The 21,369-nt window shown below is 36.5% G+C and overlaps 2 protein-coding genes across 4 annotated transcripts; both read right to left on the bottom strand.

The window, feature by feature from the left end:
- Positions 1-3,443: 3,443 nt before the first annotated feature.
- Positions 3,444-6,225, bottom strand: LOC149155620 (protein S-acyltransferase 18-like). 3 transcript variants are annotated; one of them, XM_089445810.1, is made up of 6 exons: positions 5,929-6,225; positions 5,259-5,611; positions 5,044-5,115; positions 4,269-4,349; positions 3,931-4,101; positions 3,444-3,777 (listed from the first exon to the last, which is right to left on the bottom strand). In XM_089445810.1, the coding sequence occupies exons 2-6, from the start codon at positions 5,298-5,300 to the stop codon at positions 3,502-3,504; spliced, it is 642 nt and encodes a 213-aa protein (XP_089301936.1). In that variant the 5' UTR covers positions 5,301-5,611; positions 5,929-6,225; the 3' UTR covers positions 3,444-3,501. The 3 variants fall into 3 exon arrangements, with proteins under 3 accessions (XP_089301936.1, XP_089301935.1, XP_089301937.1); XM_089445809.1 differs by having other exon boundaries at positions 5,259-6,225; XM_089445811.1 differs by having other exon boundaries at positions 5,293-6,219.
- Positions 6,226-6,526: 301 nt separating this feature from the next.
- Positions 6,527-8,082, bottom strand: LOC149155619 (auxin transporter-like protein 4). Its single transcript, XM_089445812.1, has 3 exons — positions 7,226-8,082; positions 7,031-7,128; positions 6,527-6,941 (listed from the first exon to the last, which is right to left on the bottom strand). Exons 1-3 carry the CDS (start codon positions 7,277-7,279, stop codon positions 6,653-6,655), a joined length of 441 nt encoding a protein of 146 aa, XP_089301938.1. The 5' UTR covers positions 7,280-8,082; the 3' UTR covers positions 6,527-6,652.
- Between the last annotated feature and the right edge of the window lie 13,287 nt (positions 8,083-21,369).

Raw genomic sequence — 21,369 nt, 5'->3', positions numbered from 1 at the left:
TTGAAATATTAACTGACAATACCTCATCACTCATACCTGAACCAAATACTGAACTTGTATCTGTGGTGTTGGCTTCCTTCTTTTCTGTCGAAGAACCTTCTTTAGCAGCCTGCTTTCACTTCCAGCAATCCTTTTTCAGATGTCCAGCCTTGCCACAATGCCAGCACTTCACCTTTGGCTTCTTTCCTTTGGATTTTGAGCGAGAGTCGCTATGCTTTCCCCCGGAGTGTCTCTCTCTTGAGCGACCTCTGGCCATCATTACCTCTGATGTAGAGGTGTCTGCATTCGACCTCTTCCTCGTTTCCTCAGCCAACAAGGCTCCAACAACATCGTCAAACTCAAGGATTTCTGATGTACTAAAGCTTATGGAAGTAACAAAGTGATCCCAGGATTCAGGCAAAGAACATAATAGAGTTATTGCCTTATCCTCTGAATCAAATTTCACATCTAGACTGTTTAATTGCACCAATAAGGTATTAAAAACATTCAGGTGATCAGCAATTGAGGTACCTTCTTTCATCCGCAAACTGTAAAGCTGCCGTTTCAGGAGAATCCGATTTGTCAAAGATTTCGTCATATAGAGCTTCTCAAGCTTCGACCACAAGCCTGCGGCGGTTTTCTCTGACACAATGTTGAACAGAACATCGTCCGCCAGACATAACCGAATTGCGCTTAGAGCTCTATCGTCCATCTCATCCCATTCATCCTCCGTCATGGAAGGAGGTCTTTTGTTTTTCCCCAACAGTGCTTTCGCCACACCTTGTTGAACTAGCATATCGTGCATCTTCACCTTCCAGATCTCAAAATTATTCTTGCCATTAAATTTCTCTATTTCAAAACGGGCACTCTGTGTTTTGGCCATCTCGTCAAAGAATCTCCAATTTCAATTTGAAATACCAGCAATTTACAAAACAAAATTGCCTATGCCTTTGTTTTTACACAACAAAGAAAAAACTGCCTATGCCTTTTGTACCTGTGCCTTTTAAAAAAAAAAAAAAAAAAAAAAAAAACTGCCCTTTGCACTTATATGAGAACTGTCTTTATTCTATTTGCCTTTATTTAACTGTTTTAAACAACCAGCAAATATATATAAAACAACCAGAATTTAGTTTGCAAACGATTCTTGCCACTGTCAGTTTCATATATCCGTAAGCAAAGTTCAGGCTTTATGTAGCTCCTCAGAAAACCGGCGCTCACAGCAAAACAAAAAACCCACACGCAAAACAAATATGCGTTCAATTGCATTCAATTACCAATTCACAATATGAAAGCAATTCAAAACAGGAACCCAATTTGCAGCTATATATATGTCCAATTCACATGACCACGCTGTTGCATATATATATTTCCAAGCCCATGCCCACGCTGTTTTTTATTATATATATACACGCTGCTATCACAATGAATCCTCGCTGTTTTTAAATCCACGCACCAAATAAATCACACTGTTTCAAATATATACCCCCGCTGTTTATATCACCGTTTTACCATATACATTCACACTGATTGAAAAAACATACCCACGCTGTTTTTGGTTTTCAATACACGCTGTTCTCCACCGTTTTCAATACATATACGTATCAACGTTTTCAAAAAACATACCCACGCAATTTTTAAATGGAAATACGCACCGATTTAACTATGAATCAACGCCGTTTTGAATACGCAGATCTCGTCGTTTTGAAATATACGCCCAGCAAAAACAAATCAATACGTACCAGCAGGGTTATAAGAAATCCAGTGCTACCAGCACCTCCAGCGCCGTTGTGCTCCACCTCCAGCACCACGCTCCCTCAGCGTTCCAGCTCTTCACGCAGAAAAACTGCCAGCAATCCACTCACGCAGAGAATCCTCCTCTCAGCACCAGCACCTCCAACATGCTCTGATACCATTTGTTGGATCAGGTGCACAACAAAATTAAATAAACACAGAATTAACACAGCAAAACAATCAAGCACATAGGAGACAATTTTTAACGTGGTTCACCCAACCAATCTGGGCTACGTCCACCAAACATAGGCATCAGGAGTTTATTAATCAAATTAGGAGATTACATCATGAAATCCTCACACTCTCTTAGCAAACATCCGAATGGTTGCCTGTTATATAGCCTAGAGAATCTAACAGCCTCATTAATTCCCTCACATCAAATATAGGAGGCATTAACTCCCTCCCAACAACCTGGAGTTAATCTAGGACCTGAATTCCTATTGTTGTCACCAGCTGAGATTTTTCCTATTTCATTACAAACAGAAAATCTCAACAGAATGGTTTCTATTATAACAAGGGAAACTGCGTAGCGGCAGTCCCTGCCTATTTTTATCCATATGCCAAAAAAACATGTGTTGCATTACAGTTCGAGATGCACCACGCGCCCTAACGTTGCAATCGATCCGCATCAGTGGACTAACGTTCTTATACTTGGCATCGGTGGACTGTTTTATAGCCACGCGCCCATTTAAATGTATTCAGTTTCACAAACTTAAAGTGAATGCGTTTTGGCATGTATTTGATTTATGTTGCATAGAAAAGTGAACATTTATGTGGATCCTTTGTGGCATAATTGAACCGTTAAAATTTATCGTACCATGAGCATACAACCATTGAAATAAATAATTATACACCATGAGCATGAAACCATTGAAATTTATTCTATCATTCCATGCATTCCTATTGCGCCCGTTGTTGCGTGTAATTATAACGAAAATCTCACACACGTACCGAACTGCGGTGCTGGTAAAAAAAGAGTATATTGCAGGTTGAGACATTCTTAAGATAAAAGAACCCGCCATAGATTTTACAAAATCTCCTGTAAGCACAAATAAAAATGATTCTAATGCGATTTCCATGGGATATGAGGCACAGAACTGAACTTCAATTTGTTGATACATCTCAAAAACGAAATTCAGCAGGAAATGACAAAACATAACAAAAAAGTTGCTTCAGCAAGAAATGACAAAACATAACAAAAAAAGTTGCCAGTGATAACATTACAGATGACCGGATTTGCCAACAGTTGGTGTAAATAGTTGGAAGTAACTGTTGCACATTATCCACCAAGAGTTTATAAAACAAACTTTCATTCCGCTCCTGCCCAGAAGCTTTTTGCTATTTAGGAGTTTGGACCAATTTTGTGCTTAGTTTCGCACAATGTCAATTAAGTTTTTATGAAATTGCAGTCACCGGTAATCTAAAGAATGGTTATATTGTAGTTTAAAGCAAACAATAATGACATTTTACTGGTATTTACTATTTATTATGATAATCTAAGGAATGGTTATATTGTGGTTTAAAGCCAAGCTAATGTAGATAATTCCTAGTTTCTTATTTATATGTGAGTAACTCTATTCCTTTATGAAGCACTGATGGATGGACCACATTTTCTTTCCAAAGGCATAAGCAGTAACAATGGTGGTCCATCTGGACCACATTTTCTTTCCAAAGGCATAAGCAGTAACAATGGTGGTCCATCTGATGATGTTTTAAGTTCATTTTTGGTATTCACAATAGTATCGCCCTGTTTGGTGCTGACCCTACTATTATTAGTATCAGTACTGTGTCTGTAAATGCCCCACTGTCAACTATTGATGAGCTCTTAAACTGCTTGAACACAGATGATCTTCCTCTAACCCTCTCTGTAGCTTTCAATGCTTCCCATGTGGTCAACTTTATCAGTCTCCAAGCACTGATACTTGTCTTAAGTTGTTTTGGGGATTTAGGCAAATTAGATTCCAAATCATGCCCGAGAGATAAGCGTCTTGACTCTATGGAATCTTCCTGTTTCATCCATTCCAAAGCAATAAGTGTATCAATAAACAGGAAACCGCGTAACTTCTGCAAGTGAATTCAACACAAACTAGAGAAGAATGATAACCTTGTAGAGGCATTTGAATCTCGTGAGAAAATTAGACTTCAGAGAAGAATGATAACCTTGTAGAGGCATTTGAATCTCGTGAGAAAATTAAACTTTGGTGATGCACTGCCAAAACTTTCTTCTGAGCTAGTTGGAGATGAGGGTTCGCTCAGATCGGATTCATCCAAGAAATCTTCCGTGTTGCATTCTTCTCTCATGGCTAGAATGTAGTCATATGTTCTGATTCCCTGCCAAATATATGTCAAGTTATTATATTCTAAAATGACCTTTGCAAAATTCAGCAGCTGCTTTTCAGCTTAAAATTAAATGAAAATTACTTAAATATACAGTCTTTACACCCTATCTGTGCATTCCATAATCTAGGAATCTCATTATGTAATCTTCGCACACATACCTTCTTTATTAGGGCTATGTGGAAGAAAAAAAGTTGCCCAAGGGCTGCACAAGCATACACTGAATCTACAGTAAGGAAAGCCTGCGCCCAGATAAGAGGCTTAATTAGTATAAATTTTAATAGTTATTCTATTGCTCAATAAACCAATAAAACTGTTGTCATTCAAACTGAAAGAAAAAGCATCATTAATGAGAAGAATTTTACTACAATAACTGCTAAAGCCCTTCTCGGGAATCCATTTCCAAACCTAAACTCAAGTTCATGAATGATGTCTCTTCTATTTGCAAAGCAGCGAATAAATACAACAAGTCCTGCACCTCCCTCCAGTATAAGCTAAAAATGGACACCACATACACGATGAAACTCCAATCCAGATAATGAATCAAGGTGCTGAAAGTTTGGCTATCAAGAAAGGGACGTCTAGCATATTCCAAACCTATACTGAATCCACAAAAACCATTCTAACCATGGGCAGTCTGCGCGTTTGACCTCTGGAAAACCAGATATGCTTGTGTTCAACTAGCCCATTTTAGTCAAAAATTCGATCGTTTTTGAGCTATTGGTCTACGGTCATAGCAAAGCTTATTTGAGAAATTTAGGAAGCATGCATGAGGTTTTGAAACACTTCGGAGTCTGAAGCAGCATGTACCATTTTAGTAAAAGAAAGGAAAAACAGAATCCATTTAACCTCATTCATGAAGCAAAAGTTGTTCCAGTACAGTATAATCCAATTTTTCCTAGATCAAGTGCCATTGCATGAATTTCCTTCACTCACCATAATGAGGATTGAAGCCATAAGAAGCATGAAAGTAGTGTAATTCCTCCTTCCAAAACAGTTGTTGAGCCACTACAAAACAGAGAACAAAATTCTCATCAAAGCCAACGATATATCATAGATAAATACAAAATGTCACAGAACTTATATGAGCTATACAATTCAAGCCAAATACAGTTACACCTGGCACAATTAGAAATTAAGAAAACCCTAACCTCTGTTCTCATTTTCGTATCTCTCAAAACTAACATGACCATATTGAGACCTGAATAGAATATCGAATTTTCCCGGCAATGGAAGTTGTGGTGGACTAAAGAAATCAAAGAAGCTTTCACACCGTCATGGGCTTTTCATTTATGGATCCTTTCTTTGGCTTCTCCTTAATCAACTTTTGTGTTATATTTTTTCACGGATAACTTGGGTAGAGTGCATGTAAACATGACATTGAAACTTGGCATGAAGCACTGGCATCCAGTGCATCGACACCTTAATCGAGTACAGAGAAAGAGCCCTCACTTGGCCCAGAGTATAACACTGAAACATGAGCAAGGTTCTGGAACAGTGGCACCTGGAAAAAAAAAAACAAAGTAACAAACGTAAAGCATGCAGCTCTGAGCGCATTTTTTATTTTTAAGAATTAACCATTATTAAAAAAAATGAAGGAATTCGTAATCAACTCGCCAATACTCACTCAAATTTGGAAAATAATATTAATAATCAACTTACTAATAGTCATACAATTTTTGAAAATAATATTAGTAAGAAATAGATTTTTGAAAATAATATTAGTAAGAAATAAAGTAAGAAATATGATAAATGAAAAACTTTATTCCCAAGCATGTGAGGCAGCGCATGCAAGTGCAGGTGTCTGGGAGATCCAACTACCGTGGACCACCTGCTTGTAACAACTGCGTGGCCTGTAAGAAATGTGTCCAAAGAAATGTTGTCATATGTAACAAATGCATCGCCTGTAAGAAAAGAGGAGATATAGCATCATCACCTAACAAATGCATGAAATTCATAAGAATAAATGCATGAAAATTCATAAGAATAAATGACGAGATATAGCTTCATATGCCACCCTTTGCCAGAGCCTTCCACTTTGAACTAAATAGGTGCATGTAGATGAATGGGTATGGGAATGTGAGAATGTGAAAATATAAGAATGCGGCACTGTGGAATCTAGGAAATGCTACCGCGGCTCCTCAGTTTATAGATCAGAGAGGGTATTTTTAAGTAAGAGTAAAATCCATTTAAGAGGAGGTGTCCTAAAGGTGAACATGTGTGCCATGGCTGGTATGATGTAGACGGTAAAACTAACCAACAAAGCTCCAACTGCAGAATTCATGGGGCGAAAGAAAGGAAATATGATTGCAAGGAACCAGATTGGAATCACTACAGGCAGCCTTGCTAGTGCCCAAAGAAAATTCTCTTGGTATCATGCATTCCAATGACTTTTTTCCAAACAAAGTAGAGAGGGGGACATGCAAAGCCAAAGGTAATGAACTGTACACAAAGAATAGCAAGATATTATACTGTCAGTGTAACCAAACTACTTTTATTAACAGTTTACAGAGAAAAATAAGTCCAAAATGGGGTCTCTAGGATGTCACATATTAAACTCATTCCAAGATAATTCTAATTTCTGAGTAAATTGAAAATGTAATCGTTGATAGAGACTCCAGCGTACCTGGCGAATTAACATAAGAATGACAGCAATGTCACGGAAAACTGACTTGGGGAGCAAAGCGAAACCATTTGCATGATTCAAGAGCTCATCTCCAAAAGCCCAGTAAACCGATATTGCAGATGGCAGCGTTAATGTGAATACATAGAGAGTTGCCAAAAAGTAGATATACTTGAATTTCTGAGGCTTCCACATGGCATGCATTATTTCACTGTAGAGTACAAATCCGTAATTGGTCAGATAAATCCGTAGAGAACTCAACTCATAGAAAAGCTTGAAAATTGATAAAGAGTTGCTTACACTGTGACTGCATGACCCCCAAAAGTGTAAAGGATGTTTGTGGCTCCTGTGAAGTATAACACCATCTTTGTTGGGGCCGAGTGTTCCACATTTTCAACCTGCCCAATTTGGACACTATTAGATATCCCTATGAATTACTCTGGGAACTTCATCTTATTGCGGAGAGAAAACTGTACGAGCTTTGGCTATATGTACCTGTCCATGAACAGATGCTACGATTGTCATATACCATGCAGTGTATGTTGTCATTCCAAGTCCAATGAATGACCAAATGCGGTAGTTATGGAAAGACGGGATGAAGACCGTCGTTGCACAACAAGTTCCAAAGATGTATGTCCAAGAATATTATGAAAATGAAACTTTGTTGTGTATCAAATGCCTTTGTGAAAGAATAAAGTTATGAAATAAAAGTAAATAGGTTTCAGAATATTATGAAAATGAAACTCTGTTGTGTAAACCATTACTTTATGATTGTGATTGCTTTTTTGACTGTCCACCTGTCTGGTCGTGTGCGCCGATAATTTTACTGGTTGTCTGACGCTGTGGGCCAAGGATCTTACCGCTTATCTATCATGCGATAACCTAACATGCACGATGACAACACAAAGCAGACACTCGAATTTAAAATTTAATGAAATGGGTTCTCGTTTATGCAGCCCTTCGGACAGGTACCTGTGCTATATGTGCGACACCGGTAGCTCCCAAATCTGCACTAGTCTCTACAGCTGCCCTGGAGTGGTAGGCCTTGGTTTACAGCCATATTCCCCAATTTCCTCCTGCTGTGTATATGCGCCCATCAATCTGAGCTCCACTGATGAGATAAACTTGGCTAAGCTCGAATGCCAGTCCTACACCAGCATTTAGAGATTAGGCGACGATGCCACAGATCCCACTTGCTGGAATTATGGTATCGTGCTCAAGTACAACTTCAATGTCGGCAATAGCAATTTCCCCACTGCCTGCGTAAATTGTGAGCAGAGCAAAGGTGTCTGTGGCTTGACGGGGATGTATAATACAGGGAGGTAATTGTGAGCAGAGCAAAGGTGTCTGCGGCTTGACGGGGATTTATAATATAGGGAGGGGAGAGGGGATGAACGTACCTGTGCTCAAGGACAACGCTCTGACTCTTTTTGGTTTGTATGCATACATATCACATAATTACTCAAACTACATCTAGAAACTTATGGCAATTTGTTAGAGATTCATCTTTTACTTATCCATTTTTTGCTTTATGGTTAATGCAGAATCGAGGGCCATCGTTCGGTACATTGCAGAGAAGTACGCAACACAGGGGACCATTGGGCTGTTAGGTAAGAAACTGAGTCGCAAGTGCTGTGATTTCAAGTTCCACTGTGCTTTCCTTGCAGTTTTGTATGCAACATGTGAGTAAAGGACGTCGAACCTGAGCTCTAAACCTGACATGCATCCTCAGGAAAGGACTTGGAACCATAGATGCTTAAGAAAGGGGAACCTTTGATAAGGAAAGTATACCTCCTGAGAAAGATAATGAAGGTCATGCCAACCATTTGGAGATAAGGTTTGTGAATTCAGCACCGCTGAAAATGGAAAAGCTCAAGCAAATGAAGGACTACATTGTGGGCAGTGCTGGAGGGTGGCGTATTTGTTGGGTTACTGTATCAAGAGTGTAGCTTCAGCCTGACTGACTCCCGATGCTGCAACTAAGGGCAATCACTTTGGCAGTAAGTACTTTCCTTCACCCTCCACCCTGATTTTGGTTATCCTTATTTTGAATATAATAAATGCACATAGACATATAGAAATAAAGATTGATTATAATAACTCAGATGAAGATGATGCACACAGAAATAAATATACAGGGGAAACCATTTTTCTTGCAATCAAAGGGTATTATAGTTCATGGTGAGTTTATGCTTACCAATCAATTCCTCTTTGGTCTGAGTCCTTTTAGATTGGAAGTGCGTATTATAGTTCATGGTGAGTTTATGCTTACCAATCAATTCCTCTTTGGTCTGATTCCTTTTAGATTGGATGCACTTCTTCTTCTGCTGCAACTTTCCGCAACTTTTTGCAATGCAGCTGTTATCTGCTTCAATGGCTTTGCAATGAGGCTGAATGAGGCTGATGTCTCCTTCAATTATTTCAAGTAGAGAGTCGGTGGCAGTCGGCAGTGGCCATGGGCGACAGGTGTAAATAATGCTGGTAGCCGGCAGTAACAGGTGTAATCACCAGTTCAAACCTTTTGAACAAAGGTTTATGCAACATTGCCCCGCTGTATATAAAATCACAGAACTTTGGATAAAATGGATCAGAACCGCCTATTATTATGAAATCAATCTCGGCAATAAGACCTTCAAAACAAAACTTTGGATAAAACAAAAAAAACCACGATATGTTTTTTTAAAACATAAAAAAACATTGGTTAAATGTAACAGTGCGCCTGAATTAATATGAAATATATAGCCAAACTTAGGATATCTTACTTTTACCCGTCTTGAAACCTGCGAAGCCCGCAATAAGACCCTCAACTTTGTTGGCCAATCAACAATTACATAATAAATTTTATATTATTTTTTAATATGAAAACTTTGGTTAAAATTGTGATGTATAGCAATATTTTTTAGTCAAACAAGAAATTAATAGGCAGTCAACGCACTATCGATTGCTAAGAGTCCCAGGCAGGGACTAACAAGAGGTGAAACTAAATATTAATTTTGTATGTTAGACGAGTAGTATTTGGAATCTTGAATATGACCTAGAATTTACCAAAGCCATTGAACAAGTTGGGCCAATTAAGAAGTTTGGAACAAAAGCACTTTTGTATTTAAATTTAATTTGTTGCTCTGCATACAATCTAGTCACTTAATGAATTGAGGTTGGGAACAACGCAAGATGGAATGCTCGTGGCTTGTGATAAATTATCACTAATTATTTTCATAATGTAAATGAAGAATATGGTAGTTTTTAATAAGATAAAGGATTCAATAAATTATATGATGAATCACTAGGAAAACAATAATTTACTCATCTAATGAATTTAGGTGGGTGGCTTATGATAAATTAGTTGCATAATGTAAATCGAGAATATGGTAGCCTTTTACAAGATGAAGAGTTCAACAAATTACATGATGAATCATCGAGAAATGTTGCCCAGAAATAACCCAAAGAGTATGAATATCCTACTAAATTCAAAGAAGTAAATATATTGACTAGGATATTGTATCAACATTCAAAACTATTTAAGTGGAACAAATCTTCTTGTCTAAAGATGTCAAGGATACTGTCACTGATACCATTGATGTTGATTAAGAAAAACATGAAGAGGAAAAGGAAAACCTTGCTGAAGGAAAGAACAATCAATAAGTTTTTTTTAATCCAAAAGTATGGATTTGAAACCTGGAATATGTACTCACATGGAATTGTAGAGATGTTTTTCAGCTCTGACTATCAAGTCTAGATCACAATTCATAGATAACACCTATTTGTTAAAATTTCTTTTTTAGATAGGTTTATGGGAGTTGTAAATCCCACAAAGCTCAAGATGGCTTAATGTATAAAATTATGCATGAATTCACTATAATGTGCTTCCAATTAAACCTTTTGAAAATGAAAAAAATGCTAAATTGGTATAGAATTTCGCTAATAGGTGCAATATCATCGTAAAAGGTTATGACAACCAGTTAATGCATACAGTGAAAATGGAAATAAAATAACCTACAATTGTCCTTAAATGAATGTTTATGACTGCCTATGAATCAAAACAACCTACACTGAGCCAATGTTCACAAAGAAACAGGGTATTTGAAACACATCAATCCGAATTTTTTTACCCAAAACTTGACCAACTACCCTTCCTGACTATGCTTCTAGACATATATAAGATTTCCATATGAGATTGATAATATAGGGATTTTGTACATTTTCAATTCTGGCAACAATAAATTTTCAAGAAGCTTTACAAATGAGCTTTATAGATTGGATCTACAAGTAAATTTTCTTTCTAAAAACATTTTGTCTAGTATTGGGTCTTTGAAATGTCTTAAAGAGCTTAACTTAAAAAAGAAATGATATTTTTGGTGAAATTCCTTTGCAAATGGGTGATCTCCAAAGCCTCATATACCTTGATCTATTTAGCAACTATCTCAAGGGGAAAGTCCTTGGATCTTTAGCCAACCTTAATTTTAGTTTCCTAAATCTATCCCTAACATAAAAGAATTACATTGACCATTAGTTTGTTGGAAAGGAGAGAAAGACTGATGTTCTTGATGCTATTGTCAATATTTAAATTTTTGCAATGAAGACAGGGGTAAAAAACATATTGAGCACTGAGTAGATATTTAAGTCTTGTTCACAAGAAATACCTGGCCTTTTGAGAATCTTCACTAAAAATTGATCTGATTCACTTGAGATCTTCTACCTCAAGGGAAGAAAGGGATTTGCCAGACACTGCTCCCAATGATGGACCTTCTAGTTGACTTCCCACAACAACGTTAATCACCCTTCTCAGCTCAACTTGACTAGGATATTTTTGTTCTCCCATTGACAATGTATCTAACAACATGATCAATGAAAGAGGCAGATGCTTTCCATGTGATGAGGCACCACCTATGGGAAAGTTTGGCTCTTTCATTAAATTTCAACCTTCCAATTTTTCTTGAAAATTGATTGACCTTTTCAAGCTTAAGCACTTAAAAATTGACCACACTTCCCATTTGAATAGCCAGTAAAATTTGATCCATCCATGCTACTAGACGATGCTCTTAGTTGTTTACAAAATAAAAATCCTCAATCTAAACCATGAAAATATGGAGATCCAACACCCACTAACTAGCACTTCCATCATGCATCCATTTCAATATATCCACTTCCTTAAATCTTGTCCTGATTCGCTCAACCAATTTTCATTTACACACAGTAATACACAAAAAAATTAACTGAAATAGGACAAAATTAACCCCAAAAGGAAAAATCCATAAATCCAATAATCAAAATCTCCCATCAGAGTCACCTCATTAATCATTGTAAATATAATAAGAAACTCCCAACAGTAAACTATCAAATAATAGAAGTGCATTCTACAACCTAGTTAGAGGTAAGGTGATCCATTAACACTTCGTGCTTATATGCATCCAATATGTAATAGTGAATGAATATGGACACTAACATAGACCCATCTAAAGTAGGATCTAATACTTATGTCAAGATCCTTAAGATCAATGATGCATATATAAAGGCCACATAATTACATGACATATTGAATATTATAATCTAAGATATGCAACCATGAAGTGTCTATGAGAGCCTACTTTAGATGGATTTGTGTAACCATACAAAGAGTCTTTTCTAGTACCTATAACATGGCAACAATGGTGTGATCCCTCTGAGCAGTACAAGGGACAACTTATAATTTGTTGGCCAGGTATTGGGTCCATATAAGTAAGGAGTGAGGAATTAGTATACATAGGAGATTATTATAGTCATTCACATACAATTGTATATAATTATTGAAAAGTGTTACCTTCTCGGTTTATTAAGAAACCTTTTTTTATATGTTGTGCAACTCATCATATTTATTGTACTTGGGAATAATGCTCCCCGAATCTAATTTGTGTGTCTAGTATGTCTTTGGTTATATTGAGCATCTTAAACATTACAAAGTGTCAACATGTACTGTCAATTCCAAATTTCTTCGAGCTTTTTCATTGCGCAAAACAACATACTTGAGTATGGGGATGCATTCTTCCCATCCCTACCCATTGCCTTTGGAAGCTCAAGCCTACCTTTCCGATCATAAGCCTAGCAACTTGCAATCAACATGTAACTAGACTATTGACTATACCCATTAAATTCCAATTTTTAAATGGACTGCTTATATGAAAAGCAGAGGCAACCCCAAAGTAGCTTATCTTTTCCACCCATTGAAGACGAGAAAAATACCATAAAAGAAAATAAACATGCCCATCTGCAGTATTTCAGTTGTTTAACAGGAAAACATCTGTCCATGCAAAAAAAATCACGGTCTATGATTAAGCAAAATTCAAAATGTAATACGTTGTTGATTAAACCCATTAAATTCCAATTTTCAATGTTGATTAAGACTATGAATTTTCAAACCTATGCGACTGTTGTCCTGGCTCTTTAAATAAAAAATTATTTAACCATATAAATTAATATTTTTGAACATCAACAATCAAATATAAAACTTACAAATAAATCACTGATGCATAATCCAAATAATAATTGAGCACTTTTAATAGTGGAAAGATGACCAAGCATAGGAAAGAATCCCTTTCAAATTCAACCATAGTTGGCCTCTTGAGAAGGATTTACAAGAGTTAATAAAGTCATGTTAGGCTCAGAATTTGGAAGGGGAATATAGATGACATATGGGTTTGATTTGCAAGGAACTTAAGCTATTAAAAGGTGAGGTTAATAACTGGGAACATAGAAAAAATAAGGAACTTTCACATGAATTGGAATCTATCGATAACAAGATGGAACTATTATTTGACCATGTTACGGTAAAACATATTCTTAGATGATAGTACAGAGTAGGCCTTGGTTTTGGGGAAGAGGAAGAAATATATTTTTAAATTATAGGAGGAGGCGTGGAGGCTCAAGAGTCGTGCAATTTGGATAACCTCAAGAGACAAGAACAAAAAATTATTTCATATATTTGCTTTGCAAAGGTGTAGGGATAATTCCATCTAGGAGTTGACGATGGAGGGGGGCTGATACATACACAAAAGTATCTGCACTTGGAAACCATTCAACATTTTGGGAAAAAATACACTGTTAGAGAGGATATTGACATTGAACATCAGATCCAAATGTCACAACTGATTCCTAAAATCTTTGGAAATAAAGATATGGAGCAGATTAGTAAGCTTGTTACAATGGAGGAGGTTGAGAGGGCGCTTAATGCTTTTTCCAAGGAAAAAATTCCATGTCTGAATAAATGGACCATTGAACTATTCCTCTACCTCTTTGAGTTGATGGGGATGGATCTTGTACAAATGGTGGAGGAATTAAGGAACGAAATAAAGGTGACTAGAGCACTGAATTCTACATTTGTGGATTTGATCCCCAAGAAATTTAATCCAAAAACCTTTAATGACTTCAAGCCCATTTCACTTTGTAATGTTTTATACAAATTGATTGCTAATATTATTGCTTCTAGATTGAGAGATGGTTTGGCCAAGTATATTTCTAGGGAACAATTTGGGTTCTTAAAATAGAGACAAATTCATGATGTTGTGGCTATTACTCATGAATGTTTACATTCGATTAATAAGAGGAAATCCAAGGCATTAATCTTAAAACTAGATCTTATAAAAGCTTACGATTGTGTGGATTGGTCCTTTTTAAAATTATCCCTCTATCGATTGGGTCTCACTTTTTATATAGTGGAATGGATCATGGCCTATATATCCTCATTACAGTTTTCCATTATTATTAATTGTATTCCTTCTAAATTCTTCAAGGGCCAAGGCTTCTCATGGGATTTGACAAGGTTTCCTCCTTTCGCCTCTATTGTTTATTATTGTTATTGAAGGTTTTAGGAGGATGATTATGATGGAAAAATAGTTGAACAAGATCTTTGGTATCAAACTTTCTAGGTACAAATCTGTTACTCATTTGCTATTCATTAATGATTTTTTGTTATTTGGAAAGGGTGAGATGCAGGAATGGATTCAATACTTGCAGGTGATTGATAACTTTAGTAGGGCCTTTGGTTTAGTGCCTAACAAAGTAAAATCACTTTTTATTGAGTCTGGTCTTGATTAGGAGACATCTTAGGATATTACAAAACTTTTCTCTATCAATTGTTAGCCATTGGAAAAAGGTTTCCGCTATCTAGGATTTTTTGTTAAAGCTTCCAAGTACTTGGCAGAGGACTGGTCTTGGTCAATATAAAAATATTTGAATATAAGTTGGGAAATTGGACATCAATATGTCTTTCTTTTGGAGGTAGGTTTGTCTTTACTAGAACAAAACTACACAATCTACTTGTTTATTGGATCATGATTACTAGAGTCCCAAAGGGGATCATAAGAAATTGGAGTCTATTCTGAATAGTTTACTTTGGTTTGGGACCAAGGAAAAGAAAAATATCCCATTGTTTAAGATAAAATATACTACCAAGCCTTTAATTGATGGTTGATGGGGGCTAAAGAACATTGAATGTTTTGGGTGGGTGTTACAGGTCAAATAATTGTGGAGAGTACTTTTGAGGAAGGGATGTGGCATGATATTAGAACTCTTCCAAATCCCAGGAAAAATGTTCATTTATATGGCATAGTTTGACCTCTATAAAGCGTTAGATCACTGAAAATCTCCAATGGAGGATTGGTTCAGAACAAATTTTTAGAGTGGGTGAAGATACTTTTATGGGTTCCTTAGGTAGGTGCATATTATCCATTCCTTTGATTAGAAACTTGAGGGAGATATGTATCATATAACTTTATCAGATTGCACATGGTATTGATGGAATGAGCCATTTACCGAGATGGGAATATAGTAGGGAAGTAGGTCTATTAGGAGAGCTTACTATTGAGTGGAGTGAATATATTATGTACCTCTTACATGCAGGCATTTTGTTGACACAACAGGTGAACCAACTAGTATGGAAAGACATTAATGCAGGTGGGAATGCTACGACGTTTATGGTTTATCTCTATATTACAAATGGACTATTCTCACAAGACAAATATTGGTGGTTCCAGAGATTATGGAAGGGGAAAAATTGTGTCTCCACATGGGACAAATTGAAAAGGAGAGGTTTAAATGGACCTGGACTGTGTTCTTTATGTAGGGGTGAAGATGAATCAATAACATATCTTTTTTTGTAGTATTCTTTTGCCAAAGGTATTTGAGAAGGAGTTTTAGGAGACATGAGAATACATTATATTTGGCCAATGATTTTTATTTCATAATTCTTACAGGATTGAAACCAAAGGAATAGAAGGCACACTGCGTTTCCATTATTCATATTTAGCTACATTTGGAAAAAAAGGAATCTACTTATCTTTGAAGGTTAGGACCCTTCCAATCGGAGACGTATTCCACAGATAATTGCGTTCTAGATGGAATCAAGGCACAAGGGGAAGATCTATACAGATAGAGTTATCCAACATGAGTTATCATGTAATTTACCTTAAACATATTTTGATAGGGCTAATGTTAACTTGAGATGTGGTAGCAGTGGAATCATATATATGACAAAATCAAATTTTATTAAGTTGTGTATGAATAGTGGAAACAAGATAAACCAAAGGGTGGAATTGATTTCTTTATGATGTATTTTATATGTTTCATATCTTCGACAGGTGCATAATTTGACATTTTTTGGGGACTCCCAAGTCACCATTGTATATGTTATGAATAGGGATATACTTGAAGCCACACCCTTGTACTTTTGGAAACAAAGAATTAGATTGATAGAGGAGTCCTTCAACAAGATTTCATATCATCACATCTATCGAGAATTGAACACAACTGTAGATATTCTCTCAAAGGATGGTATTGGTAAGGTGGAGGGACTTTTATATTTTGAGGAATTCAAGGATGAGCCTCTCATAGGAGGGAAAATGCCAATATTTACTCTATAGTATCAATATTAGTTATGTATTTTGAGCTCGTAAGAATATGTAGATATGTCCATTTTGGTGCTAGTTAGAGGATATAAATATATGGGATTAGAACTTAGGGTAGAACAACATAGATTATATTTTGAGGATATATATGTAAATATGATATGTGAAAATGATATGTAATATTTGGATATTATGTGAAAATTTTCATACATAATGGAAAATGTTTGTTTTTTCTTCTCTAACAAAAAAAAAAACTAAGCACTTTTTTGAGAAATCTATCCATTATAAACTAAGAAATCTAGAATTTTTTTTGCATATTTGTAACTTGTTGTCCATACAATCTACACCTTGATATACAACGTCCATAAGATTGTACAAACCTATTCGTAGGGATCAATATTGCTGTTTGGATCTGCAGAAGATGCTTCTGGGCTCTTGTTGAACACATAAGCTTTTTATGAAGAAATCAATTTTATCTTTACTCTTTATATTGACTTGTATTTATACTTATTAGAGTCCAATTATTTTTAAATTTAATCTAATTTTAACTTATGTATGAAAAATAATTTTAAATTCCATTGCTAAATATAAAACTTTTAATTTTTAACTAAAAGAATTACAAAATAGAATTTTATCAAACTACTACATGTATGGAAGTTAGTCCCCACTATAATTCTCAAAGAAAAAAAAACTTTCTATTTCACACCGCTTCAAAGCTCATAAAAGTTCCAGCAAAAGAAAAAAAAATACTCATATGTAGTATTTTAATGATCCAATAATTTCGACCTTTGTATTTAGAACTGTAAATGTACGTCCACACCAGGAGACCAAACAGGGGTTGCCAATTCGAACAAGTTAAGTAGAGTCTATGATCTAGCACAATTCAAAGTTGTCTATAGAAAAAATAACTACATTATAACTATCCATGGAAAAATGATTCCTAAGGAGGCCAAAGCCCAAAGATCCTTAACCAAAATTAGGAGCTTATCCAACAAGTCACACAACACAAGAGATACAACCGAGAAGAATTGTCACAAATTAAATCTTAACAGCAAAAAAAATATGTGGGCGTAATAAAAACTCCAAATTGAACTAGGATTAAATATATGGACCATGACCACAAAAAATTCAAAAAATATTAAATACACAAATTCAAGGATATTTTATATAAAATTCCCAAAATAAAAATAGTTTCAAGGAATTGCATTGGTTTCAACAATAAAGGGAAAACATGTCCTTTATTCAATTTCCAAAACATTCATTGGGAATCAATTTAGGGAAAATTTATAGATTTCAAGGGAAATGATGCGTAAGAATCAAACCCCATTGTAACCCTCTAAATGAAAAAAAAAAATATAAACTAAGAACAATTGACAGTGGCGTGACTAAGGTGAAGTTAGAATAACGTGAATATGGAGATCAGTAAAGTGGCCATGATCGATCTCACATGGAGGGTGGTGCAGGTGCGTAGATGGGGCACAAAGTTTGATGAAGACTAGATTGAAGCTAACCAATGTGATGGGATGGTCACATGAGGATGCTAGGATATATTTTAAATTTTTTGTAGAAAATTGTAGATATTTACATTAGGATGTGAGTTTGTTTTTAGAATAAGTTGGAGGAAATATTCCCTAATGTAAATATAGTTTTAGTTTCCCTGATTTTGTTAGAAGGGGAAGCAAATTGTCTCTTGTTACTCTTGGTTGTCCCATGTTAGCTTCCTTTCTAAAGATAAAGAGTGTTTGAAAAGAGGGAGTGCAACAATAGTGGAGTAGTGGAGAGGTAGAGAGGAGGAGATCCAGAATGAGGAGAAGAGATAGAGATCAAAAGAGGCATGGGTTGCATTGTATATTTGGCTAGATTAATGTATGTTTGAATTTGATTAATGAGAAATTAATTTATGTACTTCTGTGTTTGTTGAAATCTCTATATGTAAACGGTTAATGAAGTTGTTGGTATTTAGAAAAATTGATTTTGTTTGTAAACTATTGCAATCTCCTTTTATTCCTACGCATTGTTTCCTTTAGAAGTTTTCACTTGTAAAGTCGATTTGTGTTAAAGAATATGAATATTGGAACCATAAATCGTTGGGGTTCATTCATACATTTTTTGTTCTTGTTTAAATGGTTTCAACGCCCCGTGATGGAGTGCTTATTGTGCTCTGGTAGGTGACTTATTGTGTTCTAGTAGGTCACTTATTGTGTTCTGGTAGGTGACTGTGTGTGATTCGAATGTTGTTAGAGTAAAACATAACACCAATGTTTGGTTGCAGTCACACCCCTTTTGATTGGAATACGATATGCATTGTTTGGTTCCCCTAAGGTTATAAATAGTGTGTTCAAGAGTTGAGAAACCATGCTTGTAGCTTATAGTTGTGCTAGCCTTGTTTGAGTCACTGTGTTCATAGAGTGCACGTGTATGGAGAAAACAGAGCACCCAGTTTTGTTGAATGTTGTCCAAACCTTTCAAATTTGTTCCTACTTGGTAAGTTTGAGTTAGAGTTGTAAATCCCCATGAAGGAGGGTGTATGAAGTCATGTGTAATGTTAGGAAGAAATTCTAGGTCATGTAGAGTCGATTGGTAGCAAGGCCAAGTCATTTCACCTTCCAGGAATTCGAAAAGATAGCTTTTGGAAGTGCTATGAAATTAGTTCATAACGCCTACAAGATTTTATAACAACACTACACAATCAACTTGTAGCACCTACAACCAACAATTTTCAAGGCTACGTGTTAGGTTTTGAATGTAAGTTTTGGCATACTTGTCACATCATTCGATATATGAATCCCATGTAATTGGATGAGGTGAGGATTAGAAGGTTAGATGGAGAATCTCTCATGGCATTTTTGAGCAAAGTGAATTCATACTCCTATATTGTCTGCATAGTGTAAATGTTTCCTGAATTATTGTCAAATTGGATACAAAGTTGTGGGTGTTTTTTGAGTTGTCCTAGGTTATTGGCAGCTATGGTATCCTGTACCGGTCTGTCATTAGAGGGTTTTAAGATTTTTATTCTTTTGTTGTAGGTAATAACCCTCGAGTGAACTTCATTACCCAACTAATTTAACCACAAAAAGTTTTGTATAATTTGACCATGAATTGATTCATCATTGGTTGGCTCCTCTTTTCACTAGTCTTAAGCCTCGATTTAGCATTCCTCATTGATTGCTCACCATTAAAGGTCACAAAGCTGAATCCACGAGATCTCTCAATTTTCTAGTCACTGTTAATTTGCAGAAATCAAAAACCATGTTTTACCCATTAGAAATGAGCAAAATACACCTACAAAAGCATTAAAACCCCCAAAATAAACAATAAATATTGTAAATAGAATATAGTAGAGACTTACCCAACCATCAAAAGAAAAATCATAGCTTTAGCTTGGATTCCCCGACTTTCCTTAGGGACCGAAAATCTCTTGTAGGATTCTATCATGAAAGCCCTCCAATGAAGCATCAAAACTGAACATTTGTTGATTCCATCTCTTTAAATCAAAAGTAAAGAAAACTTGACAGGAAAAGAGAGCACAAGAACCCACTAACACACAATTGAAACCATAACTGAACCAGAAACAAAATGAAGGAAAGAGAATCAGGGAAAAACTACCCTGCAAGATCACCTGACATCTCATTGCTTTGCATGTATGAGGTTGATACTGCATTTCTTTGCAAGTAATCACCCATCCATGAAATTTAGCATGTGGCACTTTATATTCTCTTGGCGCATGCCTACAACTGCCTCAACTTCAACCTCATTGATGTCATAACCTTGACATCAACAAAATCAATGCCATTGACTGGAGAGCCATAGAATGAGATCACCCTGCGTTCATTGCAACATTTATCTACTACAGGACACTACTATTGAATCATCCTTCCATCCCATATAGGAATCAAAGATATTCGGGGCATGAAATATTCCTCTGTCATCTAATCAAATGAGAAATAAATCACTTTTTAAAAAAAATCATAAAATACCCGGATGCAGGTGATTGCTCTAATAATCAATATGATTAGATGGTTGGTAGCCGGACAGGATGGCCATATGGCCGCCAACGTCGTCCCCAACGCCAACCTCAAGAAAATTCATACCACCTTGCAGAGGACATTAAATGACTCCGAAACCGAGCCACCTCCACCACCCTCATAGACATGGCTCCAGCAGAGCAGTATGCAATTCCTCCCTTGCTCCATTGTGTCTGCCCTCCGCAGGCTGCAGAACCCTGCACTTGCACTGTGACTAGCAGCCGATGCTGGTTGCTTCCTTGCCTTGATCTCGGCAACAGATTTCATTTCTCTCACTCCAGCCTTTGTATCTTAGACCAGGCCCAGACCTCCCCTGCTCATTCTCTGCATCAAAACTCAATCAATCCCTTTGCTATCAACCTAACTCTTAATCCTGCTATGGCACGCATCAGGCATCGTATGCGCAGCAGGCATGGCGGAACTCGTGGAGGCATCATCTGCACACCGGCTTCGACTAGCTCTGCCACCGTTTCCCCTGACTCCTCCACTGATATGCTTAATCCTCTCAGCTCTCCCTCTCGCCGCTACCCAAACACCAGAAGTGGAAGGGGTCATTCCGTTCACTCAGTGGATTTCCCCCTTCCACCATATCCTGCTCCCCATAGCACTCAGTTCCGTTTCCGTAGCTCCTTAAATTGGCCTGTAATCACTGCTACTGTGACCATTTCCTTCTCGGAAGAGATTGAGCCACAAGCTCCTCCGTCTGGGCACAATGACAAGCAGAGCAGAGCGGCTCCAA

The sequence above is a fragment of the Pinus tabuliformis genome, chromosome 9, assembly GCF_031772625.1.
Source record: "Pinus tabuliformis cultivar Carrire ecotype Pingquan chromosome 9, CPIR1, whole genome shotgun sequence".
In the NCBI taxonomy this organism is placed as follows: Eukaryota; Viridiplantae; Streptophyta; class Pinopsida; order Pinales; family Pinaceae; genus Pinus; species Pinus tabuliformis.
The sequence above is the reverse complement of the archived record's forward strand: the minus strand, read 5'-3'. Positions and strand labels throughout refer to the sequence as shown.